The sequence below is a fragment of the Abramis brama genome, assembly GCF_963993115.1.
Source record: "Abramis brama genome assembly, chromosome: 19".
NCBI classification, from domain to species: Eukaryota; Metazoa; Chordata; class Actinopteri; order Cypriniformes; family Leuciscidae; genus Abramis; species Abramis brama.
The window spans coordinates 15342805-15365692 of NC_139981.1; the positions used below are offsets into that span (position 1 = coordinate 15342805).

A 22888-nucleotide genomic window follows, 5' to 3' on the forward strand; every position below is an offset into this window, starting at 1 on the left:
TCACATGCAAGACTATCTTGTCGCTTTGAATTTACACATAGCCTGGATTTACATTGGCCAATGAAAACCTCTAGGCCTATGACACATTGCCCAAAAAATGTGCAGGGGACGATTTTACGTTTTATTAAAAGGATTTTACGTGTTTTGTTTGTTTTTTAACGTTTTATTTATAAAGACCACACCCATGATCTTTAGTGAAAGAATTCCACATTTCTCCAAGTAAATATAACGATTGTTAGGCTAATAGTTTAAAAATACCAGCAAAATATACAAATATAAATATTTGATAAATCAAATGTCAACCAAAGAAAAACATTGCTTTGTTTAAGATTTTTTATTTATCAAAATGCTTAAAATAAAATGAGGATGGAGAAAGTAATTAGGCTAATGAATGCAATAAATGCGAAAAACATGTTATAGCCTATAGCTATTTGGGGTCATCTATCAACAGCCCTTTTTATAGGCTAGGCTACGTATTTAGTTTAGAAATAAACCGTAAACTTGAAGCTCTAACAGACAAACTATGGTTATTAGCCTATAGGCTATATGAAAGTATGAGACACAGCGTAAAAAAATAAATAAAAAAGACTACAATGCAAGTAATTCCTCTCTCGCTCTCTCTAGTGCGCTTGTGGGGTGGGTGAATTCTCAGTTTGAAGTCTCTCAGTCTTCCTCATTTCAGCGGACTACAGCAGCAGCGACTGTCAGACCATCAGAGCTCAGTCCCATCATTCGGTGCAGTTTTGAGCAATCGTTTCACCTGCATGGCTTTATTGCACTCCAAGCTATGCACGTGACCAAAACAATGACCTGTTGTTATTTTTAGCACTGTTCTCTGCGCTGAACGACTAAAGACCCATGAGCATCTTCTCAGGGAACGGACTGACTGGCGGAGCGCAGGACGGGATGGCATCGCAACAGCGCGTTTAGTTGAGGGAAATGGGAAGTTTAAACGTTCGTGGACTGCGGCTACCGAATAATAAACACGCGAGGAGAGGCTTTAATGAAAGTTTTAAAAGTAATATTCTGCAATTATACAATAATAATCGCCTCTGAATGAACTGCTCTGTTTGTGGCGGACTGTTAATTCTTTACATTAAGCAGCGCTGGTTCTTCGGGCACAATGAAATCCATCTTCTACTCTCGCTTTTTCATCCTTCTTCCGTGGATCTTGATAGTGATCATCGTGATCGACATCGATACGAAGAGATTGTCTGTTCGGAACACGGCCAGCTTCTATTTGTCTCGGCTGGGAAATGTGCAGCAGCGGCAGGTCGTCAGGACGACTCGGACCAGCAGCAGCAGCAGCAGGACCAGCAGCAGCAGGACCAGCAGCAGCAGCGGGAGTAACACCACATCTCTCCCGGTCATTTATGCCATCACTCCCACTTACAGCCGAGCGGTGCAGAAAGCAGAGCTCACCCGCTTGGCAAATACGTTCCGCCAGGTTCCGCAGTTCCACTGGGTCGTGGTGGAGGACTCGAACTCCCACACGGAGCTGGTTTCGCGGTTTCTTGCCCGGTCTGGGCTGCGATACACTCACCTGAACGTGTTCACCCCGCGCAGGTTCAAGCGGACTGGGATGCCGCGAGCGACCGAGCAAAGGAACTTAGCGCTCGGCTGGCTCAGAGGACATCGCGCGTCCAAAGATAAAGGAGTCGTTTTCTTCGCGGATGATGATAACACTTACAGCCTTGAGTTATTTGAAGAGGTAATATGACTTCTTTCTGCTCAGTTTAGAGCTGCAGAATGCTTGAAATTAAATCTGGAAAGTAAGAACTAGTCTATTTGATGAGATAAGCGATCACAATAGAAATGTTAAATTGCAAACCGTGCCACATCATATAGACCGATATATGTCTGGGCTCTAAAGAAACCTCTGCTGGCCCACACTGGTCAAAGTCATGAATATATGCCATTCTGTGTCGAGATATGGCTGGAACTAAGGGTTTGCAAGGCAGTTGCTACCACCCTGAGTAAGATATTCTCATCCTGATGTGAGGAGCCATTGTAAAGGGTCATGTCTCTCTGTACAATAACTCAAATGGTGCAGGATGAGTTAGTTTTTTTTTTTTTTTTTATGAAGAAGCAAATTCATATATAGGCTACCCATCTTATTTCTCCCATCAAATGACAACTATATCATCTATAAGACCAGTGGTGTTACATACAGGTAAACTGTATGCACAACTCAGAGGTCCTACAGTAGGCTATTTGCCTTGAGAACTGGCACTGTAAAAAATAAATAAAGTTTAAATCTAAAAATTTAAAAGCAGCAATTAACCTTAAAGCTGCAGTTAAAACAAATTGGTGCCATGGTCGAGTCAATTTAAGCTCTTTATTGTCACTGTACAATGTGTTTTTGCACTCCACAAGGTTGTTGCATTACACTTAAATGTATAGATTAGAGAGAAATAGACTTATTTTTTAAAAGTTGTCCGTTAATAAATAATGTCTCTGGAGATCTCGCTAACATCTGTCCCCATGGAGATTCATGTGGTGTGTTTTATCATGCCATTGTTATCTATTTCTTATGAGTCTTTGAATGTGCAGTGGTTGACTCACATAAATGAAGGCGACCCAGTATACTGTGTAGCCAAGCAGAGTGAATTAACCCAGTTTGAGTGGAAGTCACAGAGAAATGACAAAGCGTCCTGACAGCTGGGAAATTAGGATTTGTCTGTTTAGCCGGTTGTCTGTGGACGAAACAGATAACATGACGAAGTGATGAGAGGAGATACACTTCATTTGAGCCTCTGTCTTATACAGGTTGAGTATACATTATACATCTCTCACACACATTTTTTTTTTTTTTAATGTGCACATATTTCTTCAGAAGTTTTTGATAAAGTCAGTTTAATGAAGGCAATTAATATAGACAATAATATAGATATAGATAATAATAAAGACACACCCTTGGAATTTCAGCCAATTAATTTTGAAGTATAAGCAGTATAGGGTTAAAGAAGTTCTCTCAAAAATGAATTTTCTGTCATTATTTACTCACCATCTTGTCGTTCCAAACCCATATTTTTCAGTGGAAAAGGGAGTAATTTTAAATAATCTTTACACAGCTCTTTTGCAATTAAGTAACATTGATGCCAAGCTAAAAAAAAGTACAAAATAACACTATAAAGTCGTATGTATGAGGAACAGACCAAACTTTAAACTAAAGCTATTGTGTACTATGCGATATCAGTGCACAAGTCATATAGATCACATTTAATGTTATTTTATGCTGGGTTTTGTTTTTGTTTTTTTTAGAGTTTGACCAACATAGCCTCCACATGAGGTGAGTAAATAATGACAGTAATGACAAATACACATTTTTGGCAGAACCATCCATTTTATCATACCAATCTCTTGAGAAAATAAATATTTTACAAGGTGACGAGTTCATATGAATTCGTAAGGAAACGTGCAATTTTCAGACAAAATCATGAAGGTCCACACTTTAACCTAACCGTCAGTGGGACATAAGAAGATTGTATGAAAATGTACGAATAAGAAAATTCAAGCCACCAATTCACCAAAACCTAAAATAGATACAAATTACCATGTGAGTGTGTTGCTTTAATCGATTTCTGATAATTATCCATTTCATTTATTTGTCTGGGATATATAAAAAGGGCAAAGAGGGAAGAGGTTTCCTCCACTGCATTACACTCAGGTCTATCTACAGTAACACCAAATATTCTTCTCTCTCGGCTGTTGTCCAAACCCAGCACTTATAGCTCATCGTCTCATTTATCATCAATTATTCTACCAGTCTTTTACCTCTGCTTTTTCCTCCTCTTTTAGCCGTTCTCTTTTCCTCTGCCACAGGCCTTGCTGCCCTCCTTATTTCTTCAATGCTTGCTTTGTGCATCCCTCCCTCCCTCTGCCTCTTTCTCTCTCTCTCCATTTCTCCAGAAAACACAGCTGGACATGTGGATGAACACATGGAACGGCCCCTGAGGGGTAGAGCGCATTGTCAGTATGCTGATGACCCCTGCTCTGCTCAACACAAACACATTACACAGCACAACAATGAGAGTCATTTGGCCACTTTCAACAGCTAGTGCTTCATAATGACAAATATTAACGACACCAAGGAAATGTATTCATTTAGCACATACTGTTTCCCCCAATGAGAAATGCTACAGCTCGAGTGATTCATCCTAAGGCGACAGTAATATAAAAGAGCTGCAATGCAAAGTCAAAATTGGCTAGAAAAGTACAAGCTAGTACAGAGATGTGACCGAGAAACAGTGAAACAATTAACAATTAAGTTGTTTAAAATAAAGGTTTAGTAGGGACAATAGTACAGTTCGCTAATGGTCATTGATCTAGTGCTTGTGGAAAAAATTGTGTTCAGCTGCTTGAGTGGAGTGTGGAAGATCATTTTGTGTTAAAATAGCTTTATCATCAAACATGCAAATAATTTTTATTTTTTTTATTTTTTCATTATTACATTATTATTATTTTTGGTTATAATAATAATGCGATAAGATGAAAAGCAATTTGTCCAAAACAAAAAATGGAGCGTGATATATAATCGATCACAAACCAGCCAATCAGAACAGTTCTCTCTGTTTGTGTGGCTCTCACACTCACAACGTGCTGGAACTGAAGAGCGTTAAAAATAAGAACAAATAGCTTGCATTTTCATGTGTAAACGCTTTACCAGGCCAGACTGCATGCTTTTCCTTGTGAAATGTGAGGGTCATGATATCCACAACCAGTCTCTCCTCATTCATGTTTAATATACATGAAGACTGGTACTTAGAAGGATAGTCCACCCAAAAATGAAAATTATGTCATTGTTTACTCACCCTCATGTTGTTTCAAACCTGTATGACTTTCTTTCTTCTGTGGAACACAAAAGAAGATATTTTGAAGAATGTGTGTAGAAGAATGTAACCAAACAGTTTTGGATCCCATTGACCTCCATTATATTTTTTTGAGGAAGTCAATGGGAACCAAAACTGTTTGGTTACAAACATTCTTCAAAATATTCTTTTAAAGGGATAGTTTACCCAAAAATGAAAATTCTGTCATCATTTACTCACCCTCATTTTGTTTTAAACCTGTATGAGTTTCTTTGTTCTGTTGGTTTCTGGTCCCCATTGATTTCGATAGTATTTTTTTCCTACTATACAGTTGGGACCAGCAACTGTTTGGTTACCCATATTCTTTAAAATATCTTCTTTTGTGTTCAACAGAACAAAGAAACTCATACAGGTTTGGAACAACTTGAGGGTGAGTAAATGATGACAGAATTTTCATTTTTGAGTGAACTATCATTTTAAGTCCAATGAGATTTCAGTGTGTGCAGCACTTCTGAAAAACTAAACAACCAACGAAATGTAGCGTTGCTCGTTGTGGTCGGTTAGGCTAAAAATGCTTTATCACCTCAATACTCTCATTAAAAAGTCATTTTCGTAAAAAAATAATAATAATAATTCTCTGTTTACAAATTAAATATGTAAAAACAAGATGCATTTACCCGAAAAGCCACACTTTTGTTTACTTTTGTTACACTTTTGTTTTTCACTTGTTTGGAGTTTAAAGTCAGTGCAGTAAAACAAAAATTAATACAAAATGCACTTTTACATAAGATTTATGAAAATTAATCATATCCACTTATGCAGAGCTGCTGCTCTTGTTTCAAAGATTTTCAGACATTGTTACTGAAAAGCATGTCCACGAAGTCTCAGTATACTGTGTATGCTGCTACTCTGCCTTGTGGCTTCAGTGCCACGACAAATTCTGCATTAGATTTATTGTTCTCAGTTGTAACCTGTCTTTCCCTAGAAATACAGTTCCTTATTAGATCCGATTTCGTGTTGTTGTTTTTTGCATTGTTCGAATCCTCTCTGGAACTGTCAGGCAGCATGTAGAGTTTTGTTATCGAAGGTGATTTTGCCTCCCTTAAGATATTGTACACACTTGTCTGCTACAAATTTATTTCTCTGCACCGTGTTGTCAAAATGGGGCCAGAATTTCGTATTCCCTGTCCCTGCAGGAAAACACATGGGTCACAAAAACTGCCAAATACAGATGTCTTTCCATATAGCCTCCAGTAGCTTGAGAGCTCAACTCAAAGAACAGTGTATGTGACATTGCATTTGATGGCTTTGCCTGTTGCCCTTGTTGTCATCTTCAACACGAAAGGATGCTTGGCACCTGCAGATGACATCCTCTTTGCTATAGAGAATTCTTTGATTTTGCCTTTGAGTTGTGTTACACTTTAAGAGCAACCATTATGGAGACGAAGCCTTTGAAGAGAGGGAGGAAGACAGGCATTAGAAACACAGCTAAAGGGGCAGCAGTTTGGGCTTCAAAGCTTGTCCATTGCTTAGGGCCACCAGCCACAGACACGTCACCCGACTGCGTACAGCACTCACATAAATAGCACAACCATTAAATATTCAAAGACTACTCTGACCATTTGTTTGAGAAATTGCAGCAACGCTCATTCCCCCAGTGGCAAATAGTATTTTTTTTATTATTATTATTATTATATATGAAGGAATTAAGAAAAAAAGGAGATTCTTTCAGCTGTAGGATGTTTAAAATTTCACAAGTGAGATGGTATCTTGTTGGAAATTACAGTTTTAGTGTTGCCGGGTGGTTCAATGAGATGTGATCGTGTTTATGAAACTGAAGAGCAGTGTGTGCTGTCTCCAGCAAACTGCAGGTGGACGGACTTATTTATGCTGAAAATGAGCCAGGATTTTATAATAAGCCATGCTGTTCGTGGCAGTACTTTACTTGCTCCTTTAAAAATAAAAATTGTCTAAGTACTCGTATGGTTATAAAGCAGGGCTGTAACCACCATAGACACTGAGCCATAGACATCCCCCTCATCCCCTCCCCCATCTTGATTTTGTTTTTGGGGTGTACTAGAATATGCTTTTATGCTTGATTGTATGCTACAAAAATCACATATTTTTCATTATTACAGCACCTCTCTCCCCAGTCTGGCCCGAACGTGCCGTTTTATTTCCTGTTTCGATGAAGCCCCTCCTTCCGAAATATGAAATGTGATGTGATTGGTTAGCGCATGTTCAGGAAATTCCACTCTCCTTACCATAACCGCATGCTCCACTCAGATGTAAATATTAAAGGGGACATATCATGCCAAATGCACTTTTTTAGCCCTTAAATGCATTTTGTTGTAGATTTGGAGTGTTTAGAAGTACAGAAAATATGAAATTATTCTCTTCAGGTGCTTCGTTGATATCTTTATATTCTGTTTTGGTCATATTTTTTAACCTGTTCCGATTTTTCTGTTATCTATGACGTTTTTTGAATTATTACGTCACAGTATTTGCAGCGGAACTGCCAAATAAGGACATTGACTTCCAGCCCAACACTTCGAGCAATCCGCCATTTTTATTTCTCGCTGCAATTTTGTAGTCCAAGCTAAAGGATGCAGAAGTTACGAGAGGGTAAGTTCAAATGTTCGGTTGTTGGATGTAGTAACCCACACGCTTCATTACACCGTCTAATGTAGATGAACTGCCGCGCGTGACAGGGCGCATGTTTAACTGAAAGAACGAGCAGAGAGAGAGACCAGGTCGCGCGCGCGCTCACTCTCTCTCTCTTCAGAGCCAGGCGAAAGTGTAAACAAGACATCACCGTCTCCAAACTAGACGCTGTTTTGCTCTCTCTCCCTCGCACATATGAATCAAAATAAATCGACACGGTGGTAAAAGGTCGGAAGACCAAAGTTTCATGTGTAAATACAGTACACACCATTGCGATACATCCATATGAAGACGTTGTTCTACAGGTTCGTCGTCTTCATTTTCATCTCGCTCCAGCTCCGACTCTGGCTCGAACATGTAAAGCTGGCTGGACAAGTCTTCCGTTGTTGACATTTTGTTAATAACGTGTGAATAAAACGTTTCTGTGCCGTATCGTATCTCTGCTATCAAACTACAAAAATGGCCGAACGGGGTGGAGTTGAACCGCTGCAACATGGAGAGGGGGCGGGGTATGAAGTGTCTCAATTGTATTTAAAGAGACCGCACCAAAACGAGTTGAAAAGGGGCCTGTGGAGCTATAATAATGAGGAATTCAGACCCAAGCATTGCAGTTCCGCTTTATATAGACTACAAATGTATGATTTATATGTAAAAAGGAACAATTTAAAAGCATGATATGTCTCCTTTAAGGATGGTGTCAATTTCAAACCAATTCAAGCCTGATTCAGACTTAAGAATGTTAACAAACACGAGGCTCGTGTAGAACTGATTTCATGCACAGATTTTGCAAGCACGGATTTCAGTGGACGTTTCAGAGTGGTATGTTTTTTTTGTAATAGTAATTGTAAATTTTGTAATAGATTTTATGAAGTCATACACCATTTAATCATGATACTTGTCGGAATATTGTGGTTATAGAAACAGTGATCGATCACAGAGCCAAGGTTAATTTTCCTAAGGGGCGGTGAACAGCCTTACAAAAGCGAGAGCTTACAAAAGCTACAGTAAACACTAACACTAATGTTGGCTAGCAGGCGAGCGGAGGCAAACATCTTTGCCTTTTGTTTACAACATAGCAACAACATAAAACTTATAATTGGAACTGGTAATAGAAAACACAACTAGAAATAATAAGACATACTTACAAGTTGTGTTTCACAAACAACAGATTGTCCCGACAAAGTGGGAACCGATCCATCATTTCAGGAGAAGCTTTTGTGCGTAGCCTGCATTGTGGTTCTGGAAGCTGTTGTCCATAAAATGTGTTGGAACACAGGAACAGTGTTGAAAATATTTTTTAACCACTCTAAGTATATCAGCCTTAGGAAGGTCAAACAAATGAGTTTTGGAAACAGGGTGGAAAAAAAAACAGCGTCTCTTTGACATAGCGACAACACTGTCTTCTCTAATGCAGCTCAACCAGGCCTCGACCCCTTTTTCTCGTATTCCGTGGGCAGGGATTATTTAAATGGGTAACATTATGACTTCACAGGATCCGGAAAAATTGCGTTGTAGTACAAACGAGTTGTTTGTTGTAGTTCTTGAAAAGTGGATTCTGTTAAATAGAATATCTCCCTTTGGAGTGGATTTTGAGCTTTGTAACCTTGCAGATCTTTTTTATGCTCTAACAGTAACATTACACACGAACTAAAGTTGAAAAAGTGAAAAAGCATAATAGCACCCCTTCAAATCATTAAATCATTTAATTAATTATTTCCTTTTAATTAAAAAGCTTTTAATTAAAAAAATTAGTGCATTGTGTTTGCAATATTATCATGTTTCCCTTCTTCTACAGATGCGGTCAACCCGGAGAGTGTCAGTGTGGCCAGTGGGACTTGTTGGAGGCCGGAGGTACGAGCGTCCCCTGGTGAAAAAGGGGAAAGTGGTCGGCTGGTACACAGGCTGGAAAGCTGACAGGCCGTTTGCAATTGACATGGCTGGTAAGACGTCACTAAGATCGACCTACACAGGAGTAATTTTCCCCCCATAGTAAGTTATCAAAACGCCGCTAGCGATTCTTACTGATTATTATTTCGACAAAACTGAATGATAACTGCAACAGTGTTATCAAACCAGGAAAAAAATGTCACATATATTTGAAATGACCATTATGCCTGTTTTACACCACGTGCAGAAGCAGCGTATTCACAAGGCTTAATCATAAATGCAAGAGGAAGCATTCAAGATGACACTGTTTCTGCTGTGTAACAGAACAAAATAACAGAAAACTGATTTCTGTGTTACTGCATTTTGTATTTCCCTTTAATAATGGCAGAACATTCTAGAATGGTTATTGGAGTGTTCAACTGAAAATGATTAAAAATTGATTATCACAAATTAAATTTACGTAAGGAAATCCAAATGCTAATTAATTCACACGGAACAATCTAAACCTTCAATTCATTATTTTATATTCAAAAATCTAGATTGATTGTGTTGATAAATCACTTGATAATGCATTTTATCCATATTTTCCGCACATGGGGCTTAAATATCTTCAATGCTGAAACCTCACTGAGGCATGCAGTATTAATGGTCTGACGTTAATATGGGCATCCTGAAAAAAAACAAAAAAAAACAAGCTATGCCATAGACCTGAAAAATCCATCAGTGGAGTCAGTGCCATATTCTCCTCTCACTTTTATAGATGGTTCAGTATTATAGAATAAGCAGCCATATGAAAAAAATGTTTTTTTGTTTTTTTTTAAAACCATTTGACCAGTTCCCAGAAATGCCTCTATCGCATCTATTTCTGGATTTCAAATGTTTATAGGCCTTTAACATTATCTGGCTCGTGTGACAGAGAACGATTTTTGTCAATAGATTCCTCTGGTTAATTAACAGGTTTCTGGTGACTGGCACATTCTGTCATCCAGCTGGTTTTGAATTTCAGAACTAATTTGTGCAAATCACGTAAACTTCAAGCCAAACACAATTACCAGATTTCGTTTTTCCATCCTGCACATCTGAAAACTTCAATTTAAGTTACATTTATTCATTAGACAGATGCTTTTATCCAAAGTGATTTACAGAACATTCAGAGTATAAATTTTTATCAGTATGTCGGTTGACTCGTGGCATTGCAGGTGAGCTACTGTGACCAATTAACCATCCATCAACCGACTTGATAAAAGTCATTTTTAAAGTTCAGAACCATTACTGTAAATGTCTTAAAAGTATTGGAGAAGCAGAACCACATTACCTGGAGCATTATGTCTTCAAGTTTCACCACAAGGTCTCTCAATTTTATTTAATGTGATTAAGATATTGAACTTCCATATCTCTGTCTATGTTCTCTGAGTTCTAAAGGATATTCTGCCCACGTAATACCATGTGCTGCTGCTGATCATAACATCAGCTGTATGAGGAGCAGCTTGGCTGCTCAGATAAACAGATGGGACTTCTTTGCAGTTTGGTCGTGTTGATACTTTCCAGACTGCCCCTCACTGAAGTCGTTTCAAACAGGCATATAAAATTGGCCCAAAGCAGGGCAGCAAAACGACTTCTGTATATAGAGACCATGCAAGAAGAATGTTCTAAGCTGAGGAAAAAAGCCGTGAAACACCAGAGAGTTTTCTGAAGAGGCTTTTCTCCTATATTATACTATAAGACTGGAAAAAACTGGAAGAACTGGAAGAGAGGGCAACTCTTTGAGAAAACAAAGGAAATTAACATTTAAACACTCTTGTGAAGTTAGCATCACCCTTTGAGACGCAAGTCTCACCGAATCATCCTAATTTACATCTCTTTCCCTCTTCCCCCATTCCTTCTCATATGCTGAGATCACCAAAATTCACCCAAAAATCTATATGGTTTAATGTGAATAATTATCATACAGTATTATACATGTTTAGTATCGTTTGAAATGTCTCAGTGCGACTGGTACAAATGTCTCATTCCCAAAGAAGTAAACCAAAAGGGAAAAAAGTTCTTAAGAGTTTAGAGATAACTTGCACACAGAGGAGGGTGTGTCTTCCAGACAAATGGCATCCTGCCAAAAAGGTGTAAACTCTGAATGCAAATTCCCATTGTTAGCAAATGTTTCCATATGAAAGAAGTTTCTGTCTATATAAAATAATGCAACAAGAGGCTCAGGGCTATTTGTAGCTCAGATTAGCCTGTGATGCAGAGTGTGGGCAAGACACTCAGCATTATGTATTATTCGCATCTTTTCTCTTTATTCCAGAGCATTTGATGTTTTGTATTTATTATCTTTGAACTGATTATGAAATTGGCATGATACATTTACCTGACCTAATAAATTGTTACATTTGATTTTATTCTGACTGACTCTGATATTGTTTTCCCAAGTAGATTAAACGGATTCGTATATTACCGAAAGTCTGCGTCAGATTAGTGATGACTAATATTTGGCACTAATTCAAGTGTACTTGGTTCGCAAAGACAAGAAATGAATTTCCGTTTAGGACAGCAAAAATGCTGCTTGACCAACCTAAATTTGGGTGTGTCTTACCTCTGTTTTAATTTAATGTTACTTTAGATAAGTGTACGTGGGAAACCACGGCATGGCCAATCCAAAGCTATTATTAGAGAAGTAACATTGGTCGATTTCAAGTAACATGGTCTAAACCATGGGGGCTATACCAAAGTATCTTAGATTGTGTAAGCGTGAATGCGACCATCTCAGGTATTTAGACAATTACCTCTTTTTAGTGACCGAAGCTGGCGAGTTTGTGATCATGAGACGGGCTTACACTAGTGAATCTAGCTATAGTTCATCTTTGTCAATAGGGAAGGCACTAAGTTAATGAACTGTATCAGGGTTGTTATTATTAACGAAAAGCAAAATTATTAAAAAAATTAGGGCTGTGCAACGTTTAATTGCGATTAATCGCATCCAAAATAAACGTTTGTGTTTACATAATATATGTGTGTTTACTGTGTATAATTATTTTGTATATATAAATACACACACACATGCATGTACCTGTATATATTTAAGAAAAATGTGATATTTATACATAATATATATATATATATATATATATATATATATATATATATACACAGTATACACATGCAAATATTTCTTAAATATAAATATATACATGCATGTGTGTGTATTTATATATACAAAATAATTATACGCAGTACACACATATATTATGTAAACACAAACTTTTATTTTGGATGCGATTAATCGCGATTAATCATTGCACAGCCCTAAAAAAATTATTTTCATGAAAAAAATAATACATGAAAATTAGAAATGTTGTCTTGGCGACTGACAGAGATAAAATTAGTAAGATAAAGTATGTACTGTATACATACACATTTCAAATAATATAATAGTATACAGATAATACAAAAAAAATACTGAACTGTACTTGCAGAGAACAGAGGCTCAAAGTTCATACTAATAGATTAAGGGGTTGTCAAAACAAAAAAACAAAAACAAAAATTTAATTAACAGAAAATGTTTACAGCACTAGTGTCTCCAAATGGAATAGCAATAATAATAAATAAACAGGCTTATGAACGCCAACCTCCGCCCCGTCTGCTGAGACCATCAGAACCTTCAAGAAAGAGCTGAAGACACACTTTTTCCACAAGCACTTAACTAAAACACAACCATAAACAAAGGCACTTGGCACAGTGTACTGCAAATATTGTTGGCTCTTCTGATAAACTGCTCGTGATGTTCCTCATTTGTAAGTAGCTTTGGATAAAAGCGTCTGCTAAGTGACATGTAAATTGGAAGTTGACATGTCAAGCTGGTCAGGATACACAAACAGAACAATGTTAAAAGCATCCGTGTTTACATTTTCTGGGAAAATCAGCTTTCAAATGGTATACTAATAGTTTACAATGATAAAGAATGTATTACAACAGTAAAAAAAATAAAAATTACACACTATTACAAAGCATTTCTGACAAGCAAATATAACAGATACCCTAGATTTTTAGGCAGACGAAGCAACCATTTGCTCCCTATAATTGGCAAAAAGCCCCTTTACTGAGGCTAAATTCAGCAATTTCTCTGCATTTTTAGCAAATGTGAGCTCTCAGGCAGTGCATTAAAGAGGGTGAGGTGAGAAGATGCTGACAGGTTGGAAACATCCTAATGGAGAGAGGCAGGGCTCATATGGCGCTCGAAGGAATGAATACAACGTCAGAGATAGCAGTGCGTATAGTTGAAGCAATCCCTAATTCCCCAGACTCCAGCGCTGCCGCTGGATATTATGCTGTTCATGAAACTCTAATAACAAGAGATGGTATCATCTCTTCCTCATGTGATCTCTGTTACTACCACTATTGCTCTTCTTCCAAAACTCATATTTTTCTCACGTGTTCACTCACCCATAATATCATCATCGTTGTCATCAGAGGTAATGTATTCATTGTCAGGCCCTACCTGACAGTGAGCACATCTCCCTTAACAAACACTTCACATAATGCATACGCTTCCTCACATCGCTGGCATAGACTAAACGCATGTTGAAAATGAGCTGTTTAAGGTTCATAAATCTGCCGGCTCTACTACACTCCTCCCTGAACAAAAGCTGAGAACAATAAGGTAATTTAGTATTCCTGCTGTATGGCTTCTTCTGAGAGCACAATACAACACAATAGCAGAGAAAAGGTCCTGAACCGTCTCTCTCATTGCTTTCAAGCACTGCTCTCACCTAAAGAGGAGCTCAAGTGCTTGTCTTAACATGGAAACCTTTTTAACACACAATAGCAACGTTTTGCACATTAGGCGGAGAAGGGCTGAAATGATTATGCATGACAAAAAGCTGCGTCTGTAGTGTACACAGTGATTAAACCATGAGTCACACTAGCCTTTACACAGTCTGTGTCACGAGTATAATTTGCAGAATTTTATTTTACAAATGTTTTATAATAATTGTAATAAATATCATAAACTGATTAAGATGGCTTAATTGTGGTGGACACAATACAATTTACACACTACTAAATATTTAAGAATTACACCATTAACTTTAGTTGATGCATCTACAATACACAACCATTCATAAGTTTGGGGTCAGTAAGATTTTTTTTTTTTGTGTGTGTTTTTGAAAGAAGTCTCTTATGCTCACCAAGGCTGCATTTATTTGATCAAAAATGTGATATATATTACCATAATTTAAAATAACCGTTTTATATTTGATTATATTTTAAAATGTAATTCATTTCTGTGATGGCAAAGCTGAATTTTCAGCATCATTACTCCAGACAGAAACATTTATTATTATTATTATCATTAGTGCTTAATATTTTTGTGGAAACCATGACATTTCAGGATTCTTTTATTAATGGAAAGTACAAAAGAATAGAATTTATTTGAAATACAACTCTTTTGTAACATTTTACATTCTTTTGATCAATTTAATGTAATTTTAGATTTTTTTTTCTTTCCAAAAAATAACAAAATCTCACAGACCCTAAACATTTGAGCATTAGTGTATGTACAAACAAGGAATAATGGTTGTTATAAAACAGCAGACTGATTGAATTACATCAGTGAGTTCATGTTGTACCTTTACAGAATTTAATCCTTTTGAAAAATATGATAATGTTATGTAAATAACAGAGTTGTTAGTGACAACATAAAACTAATCTAAAAGGTGCTCTTTCCAATGTGCATTTTACAGATTGCTCTATTAATATTTACTTATTGTCCCTTATTCATTTTAGACCGTTTCTGAATATGATTTACATATTTAAGTACTAATGATTTTATGATTTATGCGTCACATTTCCCTGGAAATTAAATTACTTTACAGTCCTGTTAGGCAAAATAAGTTTTAAACATCAATCACTTTTCAGCTTTTCAATAGCACAGATTTGAAGGCCACCCTAATTAAAGACCTTATAAACGGCTGGTCATGAAGTCTTGGAGTTGAAAAAAAAAATCAGGATGTGAATGTTTAGGATGGGCTTACGGTTTATGCATCACATCTAGATGGACCCTGAAGTGCTGTTGGTGCAACAGCAGAAACGTGTCCGGCTCTTCAGCTCAATCAAAGCCGCGTCCCTAGATCTCTGAACGTAGGTTCTTACATCATTCCCCCAATACTTGTATAGGGACATCAAAAGGCAATATAGTCATTAAAAAAAGAAAAGAAAAAAAAAGATCAAAAGAAGTTGGCTGGCCTTCAACTATTAATAAACCTTGACATTATGCATGTCGATGTGAGGGAGAGAAACCTTGTAACTACACAAGGACACAGTTAGCCAAGGCTTAGATGAGCATTGCAATGCTGTCATGAGCTCGCCTCTGCGGATTTGAGGGAAACCCAGGTGGTTTTAGCTGGAATGCAGGCGTCCTAGAAAACAGCCTGTGTCCATGCAGGATAAAAAGCCCACAACAGAGGGTGATATTCCCTATAGTAACATTTGAAAAGTCCTTCTCCTGTTTTGGGGCTGAGACGGTGTCATAGAGAGAAATGGAAACAAGCGAGTGAAAAACGTATCCTGACCCACATGCGACAGTGGGACGCTTCCATGAGAAATGCATAAGGTCAAGAGAGAGCTGAAGAGCTGTGCATTTGTGTATAGGATAAAAAAAAATAAAAAAAAAATAAAAAAATAACTGTTGCACTCCATATATTTAGCACATTTAGCATAACATTGCAACTAGCGAATTTTGCACACAAATTGGTAATTTGCACTTTTATTGTACCTTCTTAGTAAACTGCCTTTTTATATTGTATTAACCATCTTTGTTATATAATTTGTATATGTTAATTGCCTTTGTTATGTAATTTTAAAGGAGCTGTATGTAAGAAATGTATTTCAATTAATCATAAAATGGCCCTGATATGTCACTAGACATTAAGAAATCATGTTCATTTCAAATACTTATATCATTGACAACAGTAGTCCGGCCAGGATATTGTCATTTAAAAGTGATAGTTGCAGCCCTCAACTGATGTTGATGTTGTCATCTTGTGTTTTGGCCTGATGCTCCACCCTCCACCTATCTACCAATCACGAAGTCAGTAGTGTTTCAGCATCCGGGTTGCCAGCTCTGCTCTAGTTACCACAGCTGCAGCTACAAACGTGTCAGCCTACGTTCCTGCTGGATTCTGCAGCATATGTGGCAACCTCGAGTCAGGGGGGAGGGGATACACCGCTCTACAGTAATTTGAAAGTGATTGCAGTACCAGTTTTGGCCACAATCTTACATACAGTTCCTTTAACTCTGTTATGTACTTTTAATTGTGTAGGACTACAGATGGAAATTAGCATAGTGCTAAATCTGGTGCAGCCATCTTTTTAATGTAACTGCACATTGTCCTGATATAAATAAACTAAACAAACTAAACTAAATATAGTTAATACACAGTGAATGAGAGAGTGTGTTTGAATATATAACGAGATTATTTGGACAATTTATTTTACATAAAATTTCAATGAACAATTTCAGGCCTTTTCCACTAAGCTTTTTGATGAGCTTCAGTGAGCATCAATCCCAGACTTTCTCACTTGCAAACGAGGTATATAATACCTGGAGAAAGTTATCCGATAGTATTCCCATTCATCTCAATGGCAGTTGTTCGATGTTATGCAATTTGCCAACACTGCTTAAGGGCACTCAGTTCTGCAGCCAGGTTTAAGCCAATCACCCGAGCCGTATGCGACTAATCACTCTGAAGGCACAAGGAAATGACATCATGACAATGCTGACTGACTGGTCAGACCACAAGACGACACAGGAGTTCCAAACCCTTCTCAGTAATGGCTATCATGAGCTGTTATGTCAAAAGCAGCAGAGAGGATAAATAAAATACATTTTAATTTAATTGTTTGATTTATAATTTGCTTGCAATTTTTACTTTGTTAACGGTAGGCTTTGCAGTGAACCTGCAGGTGATCCTGTCAAACCCACGTGCCCTGTTCAAGAGGAGAGGAGCCAAACCAGGGATGCAAGAATCAGATTTCCTAAAACAGATCACCAAGGTGGAGGACTTGGAGCCAAAGGCCCAGAACTGTACCCAGGTCAGTACAGCTTGCATTTGCATCCTTCACCTTTGAATATCATGCATACTAAAAAAAGTTAGTTTTCGATGTTCCTTTCCTTTATTAGCTCCAGGTATCTCTTAAAATCTGAGACTCATTATTTTGGCCAATATGACTCACCCCAACCTTTTTTGTACTAGTTATGAAAACATAACTTTGTACGCTGGTCTATTCTTCTACCAGTGACAATAATGAATAGCTATGTCAAGTAGCGCTTGAAAATAAAAAAAAAAACAAAAAAAAAACATTCCCATGTATTTGACTCTGATTCTAAAAGCTCCTTCATTCATTCGTGGCCCATTATCTCAGGAGCTGAAATCTCAAGCTCAAACCTCTTCAGTCGACTCACCTTACATGTCAAAATGCTCTCTTCCTCCCTGTACCACGCGTCACTGCTACTGCCATCATCATTATCACCCAATTACCCTAATGGTAGCTGGCCTGGGTTATTAATAGTGACTATTAGCAGGGCTGACAATTCCACTAATCACCAACACCAGCAAGAGCAGGACACATTTTCAACATCAGCCAATCAGTTATGGGTAATTTTTCCAGACGCAGCATAACATCTGCATTGTAAACACTGCAGAGAGCGCAGGTTTATTCCTGTGGTACAATACCGTGGCGGTTGCGAGCGTGTGGATATCGCTCCCGTAAACGGGATGGAAAGGCCACTGACAGTTACAAAGAAGTGCGAGGCGCTACTTGGACAAAGTGGGAGTTTAATATACTTAAATTTGTGGCTGTATTCCAATTATATGAGAATGGCATTATGGAAGTAAACAAACGAAAGTGCGTATGGGTCCTCGTGATAGGCGTGAGCAGGCGTCTGTCCAAGTGGAGCACTGCCAGCGATGTCTTTTGGAAAGGTCACATTTGTAGAAGTGTTGTTGTGGGTCCCGACGGATGACTCTGACTAAGCCTGCGGGCAGGGCAATACGGCTAACTCCCAGCATGCACTTCAAAATTAAAGGCAGTGAGGCTGGGTAAGATTGAGGGGGGGTCATCTTATGTGAGTAATCGGACTGAACTGATGTGACAAGGAGGAAAGGGACAGAGGAAGAAGAAGAGGGAAAAAGGAAACTGTTTAAGAGAGACGGCACTCATGCTATATAGATAGAGAGGTAAAGAGGGTGTGAGAGAGATTCACAGGCTTATTTACAGAAGTCAGTGCATAGACTCTCCTGTTTATTAATGTCAGTCTCAATCGTGCTCCTGCCAGACTGCTGTCAGCGTGCCAGCTTGCTTCACTCTGAACAGGATGAGTATCTGGAGCCTTGAGAGAGAATAATCATTTGAGAGATTGTGTTGTGGGCAGATTCAAAAGAAACACTTCTTCAACATCTTCGACAAAAGCATTGTTTGAGAAAATGGTTTCATACAAGACCGCCCAAATAGAATCCACAGACTTTTTTCACACTTTTTCCCACAATGGACTTGAACAAGTGAGCTGAACAAATGAGCTAGAATGCTTTACTTGTGTAACAGTTTGTTCCGATGTTGTGTAAGATTCTATCCCCTTTGTACAATTATAGCAAATCACTATGGTGTATAGTTATTAGTACAGACTAAGGTTCTATGTAAGGGATAATGTAGAGCGAGGCGGTTGTTATAGCGAAAACAACCCCGACAGGCTGTCTTGCCTGAAGGGGTTGTATTCGCTATAACAACCGCCTCGCTCTACATTATCTCGCTTATTACATGGCTACCTACCAAATAAATCAATCATTTGACACAAAATATTAAAAAGGAGTTTATTGATTTAAAAACGATTGTATTGCTTCCGCTAAAGAAAATAGTCCATTCCGTCTCTACAGTTAGAATCCTGCGTCCATAGCAACGCTCTGTTTTTCATGGCAACGGTGTGCTATACTTAGCACTAGCAGCGGTCTGTTATCAAGAAATAACAGACCGCATTCTACATTAGAATTCAACCAAGCCATGTAATGAACATTGTTAATGGCATGCAATAGATAACATGAGCTAACAATGATCAATGCATTCAAAGCATTAACCTTTGTTAATGTAAAACACATTTTTAACATTGCAAATTGTAGTTTTATAGAATAGTGTATAATTAACTTTTTTTAAAATTGTTAGTTCATGCAAATCTGTTCTAAAGTTTGGGGTCAGTAGGATTTTTAAAAAGGTTTTTGAAAGAAGCCTCTTAGGCTTACAAAGGCTGCATTCATTTGATCAAAATACAGTAAAACAGCAATATTGTGTAATATTATACAAATTAAAATGTTTTTTTATTTATTTAAAATGTTATTTATTCCTGTGATGGAATGTGATTTCTCCAGTCTTCAATGCCACATGATGCTTCAAAAATGCTGATTTAGTGCTCAAGAAACATTTATTATTATCAGTGTTGAAATTTTCAGTGCTTAATATTTTAGTGGAAACCTTGTTCATTTTTCCCCAGGATTCTTTGATGAACAAAGTTCAAAGGAACATAATTGAAACAGAAATCTTTTGTAATGATATAAATGTCTTTACTGTCACTTGCTGAATAAAATATATATTTTTTTTAATTAAAAAATCGGAACAAAATAACTTTTGAACAGGAGTGTACGGAGCCCCTAAATCAGGGGTGTCAAACTCAGTTCCTGGAGGGATAAAGCCCTGCAGAGTTTAGCTTCAACCCTAATTAAACACTCCTGATCCAGCTAATCAAGTCCTTCAGGCTTATTTTAAAACTGCAGGAACTAAACTCTGTATGTTAAAATTATATTTCAATGCTTTTCCATTCTTTCGCAAATGTTCTATATTTCACCGAGAAACTTTGTGTTTGCTCGCAAAATTTGTTGAAAGTTTCTTGGGGGAACGCATTAAACAAGTTTTTTGAGGGAATGCATATGTTTTGCGATAAAATGCAAAGTTTCGCAGGGGAATGCAAAAGTTTTGAAATATATTCTCCAGATACATTGGCTTTTGAAAACCAGAGAATGGGTATCTTCTCTCATTCCAGGATCACTCTGAGTGGGGTTTCTCTCACCACAAATTGAAATGTCTTGGAGTATAGTTTGGCACACATTGCAATAATGAAAATGACATCTGCCCTTGTCTTACAATATTCTCAGGGATACACACAGCCAAAGACTAAAACTACTCCAAGATTAGTCTAAAAAAAGAATGAAGGGTTTAAATTTTAATAACCTTTTCTTGAAACCCATTTAGATTTACTAGAGCCCATGGGTACTGCTGGCTTCACACCTCCGCACTGCTGTTATATTACTGCTTTCAACCTTTGCGCACCGAGTTGTAGCTATTACATTATCAGCATTAAAAATGTAAGGATTTATTACATATGAAACCGGAAGCGCACAAGTTTAATTCTTCATGTATTATTACATTCCTCTTTTAAAAATTAGACATATCTGTGGGCTGCACGTCTTCGACAACTGCACACAAACATAACTAATGAAGTTTAACCACCCACAAAACCAATTATGATCCACTGTTCCAAATTTAGTCTCTCTGACATGACTTAAACTAAAAACTTTTTCTATACTGTATATATAAAGTTCTGTCCTACAACTTACTTTGCCCTGATAATATTTATTAAGGGAACATCAGGATTAGTAGATGGCAAAGTAGAGCGTCAGACATTTACATAAGGAGCACTTCTACAGAATCTACTAGAGGGATGCAACTTGTTATCAGGCCAACTATACAGCATGCTTTGGGTTACTTATGGGTTGCTGCTCCAAGGTGCACAATATTTATCTGTTGTGGTTTTGCTAAATTAGCCTCATGCAAAACAAGCCAATTTGCAGTACCATGTGTTCTGGATCTGAGGCAATCACACCTGGGTGAGGCCATTTAACAACACTCATTCCCTGGACCGCATCAAACTAATAAAAAAAAAGACATGTACGCGAGATCCTGTTCCAGCACCCTTCAGGCACCAAGTTAAAAACATCTCTGCTGAGAGATCACATACACTGAACTTATTTCCCACTATTATGTACCTGTGTGCGTTTCACATTTAAATGACACATTTCAAATCAGCAATGAAATCTGACATGAACTCACATAAATGTTGTTTCTTAGGCCCACCATATTGCGCATTGCACTTTCTCCCATTTCTAGTAATATGAGTAAACCAACTTAATATATATACAATCTTTGTTTCGACACACGTGTTTGATTCGCAAATTCTCAAATAACTGATTTCAACTGGTTTCTTTCAGGTCCTGGTTTGGCATACCCGGACAGAGAAGGTCAACCTGGGAAATGAAACAAAGCGACAGCAGGATTCGGTTTTTATAGAGGTCTAGCAAATTACACTGCACTAGGACTGTCATGACACTGGATGGAGGCTCGCCATCGCTGGCACTTTGCCGCCTTTGAACTTTAGGATACCTGAAAAGACATGCCAAGCTATCTCGGGTTCCTAGATTCTCTACTGACACACTGTATCTATCTGCTGGAGCTTCTCACTGTGGCATCACACTGGATTACCTGTAACGTGGTGGAGGAGAAACCATGGATAAGGGGTTTTCAAATGGCAAAAACCTGATCATACTCCCAATGCGGTAGACAACAAACCACTTTCCATTTTCCTGACTCTGAACACTCGGAGAATCAGATCAATGTCTGTGAATGCGGAAGACAAGGACCAACTGCTTGAATAATGTACAGAGAGGTTGGGTGGTGCTGAAAATAAACTGTCCATGAAAATAAAAGGAATACTGGAGCAAATACCGTCTAAAGCGTGAGACACCAGGGACAGAACTTTTGAATTACAACTGTCTTTATTCCAAACGACCTTCTTTAAAAGCAAAAAAAAAAAAATTTACAATAAATGCATCTTTAGACAAAATGATCACACAATAGTTCATGGCTATTCACTGTTTAATGCACGGAAATAACAACATTTTGTCTCTGTACTAGGCACCAGAAAATGTAAACACATTTGAAATAAACCTGGATGACACGGTGGGGATGTTTAAATTATTGCACAGCAGAGAGACCCTGTCTGAGAGGATAGAAGCTCTGCTACAGCGGCGGGACTGACGTGTTCGACTGCACGCTTTTGTTCGGTCAAAACGAGCTGGCTAAAACGACAATTCCTTCCCCGAGCCCTTTTCTATTGACCCCAACCCCCTTTTTCCCGTTAGCCATCGCAGCTGTACAGTCGTCCAGGTTTATTTATCTTTCACTCACTGTGCTTCTCTGTAACGCACACATTAAAACATCACAGTAAAGATGGAGTTTGTCATGGAGCTACACAGATGCGGTGGGGTGAGAAGCCAGAGAGAGGGGGGCGAGGGGTTTGTCTATCTCATGATTACATTACATTACATGGGTCTATACAATATCTGCTACAGGGTTTTGGGACATGGGGCTACAGAAGATAGGAAAAGGAGGGGGATGTCACAAATATGATAGCCATACCTCTGTCTTTTAAATACTAT

The 22888-nt window shown here is 38.0% G+C and overlaps 1 protein-coding gene across 2 annotated transcripts; it reads left to right on the forward strand.

Moving 5' to 3' along the window:
- The first annotated feature begins 374 nt into the window (after positions 1-374).
- Positions 375-22411, forward strand: b3gat2 (beta-1,3-glucuronyltransferase 2 (glucuronosyltransferase S)). Of its 2 annotated transcripts, none has more exons than XR_014603625.1 (4): positions 375-1711; positions 9271-9464; positions 17296-17444; positions 21662-22268. XR_014603625.1 is itself a non-coding variant. In XM_084093883.1 (4 exons), the coding sequence occupies exons 1-4, from the start codon at positions 1124-1126 to the stop codon at positions 21746-21748; spliced, it is 969 nt and encodes a 322-aa protein (XP_083950009.1). In that variant the 5' UTR covers positions 375-1123; the 3' UTR covers positions 21749-22411. The 2 variants fall into 2 exon arrangements, 1 of the variants encoding a protein (XP_083950009.1); XM_084093883.1 differs by having other exon boundaries at positions 9271-9415; positions 21662-22411.
- The last annotated feature ends 477 nt before the right edge of the window (positions 22412-22888 follow it).

Excerpts from the sequence above, each read along its gene's own strand:
- b3gat2 (XM_084093883.1), top strand. The coding sequence starts at position 1,124 with ATGAAATCCATCTTCTACTCTCGCTTTTTCATCCTTCTTCCGTGGATC. Across the intron at positions 1,712-9,270 it reads GCCTTGAGTTATTTGAAGAG|ATGCGGTCAACCCGGAGAGT; the intron begins GTAATATGACTT and ends CTTCTTCTACAG. Across the intron at positions 17,445-21,661 it reads AGGCCCAGAACTGTACCCAG|GTCCTGGTTTGGCATACCCG; the intron begins GTCAGTACAGCT and ends GGTTTCTTTCAG.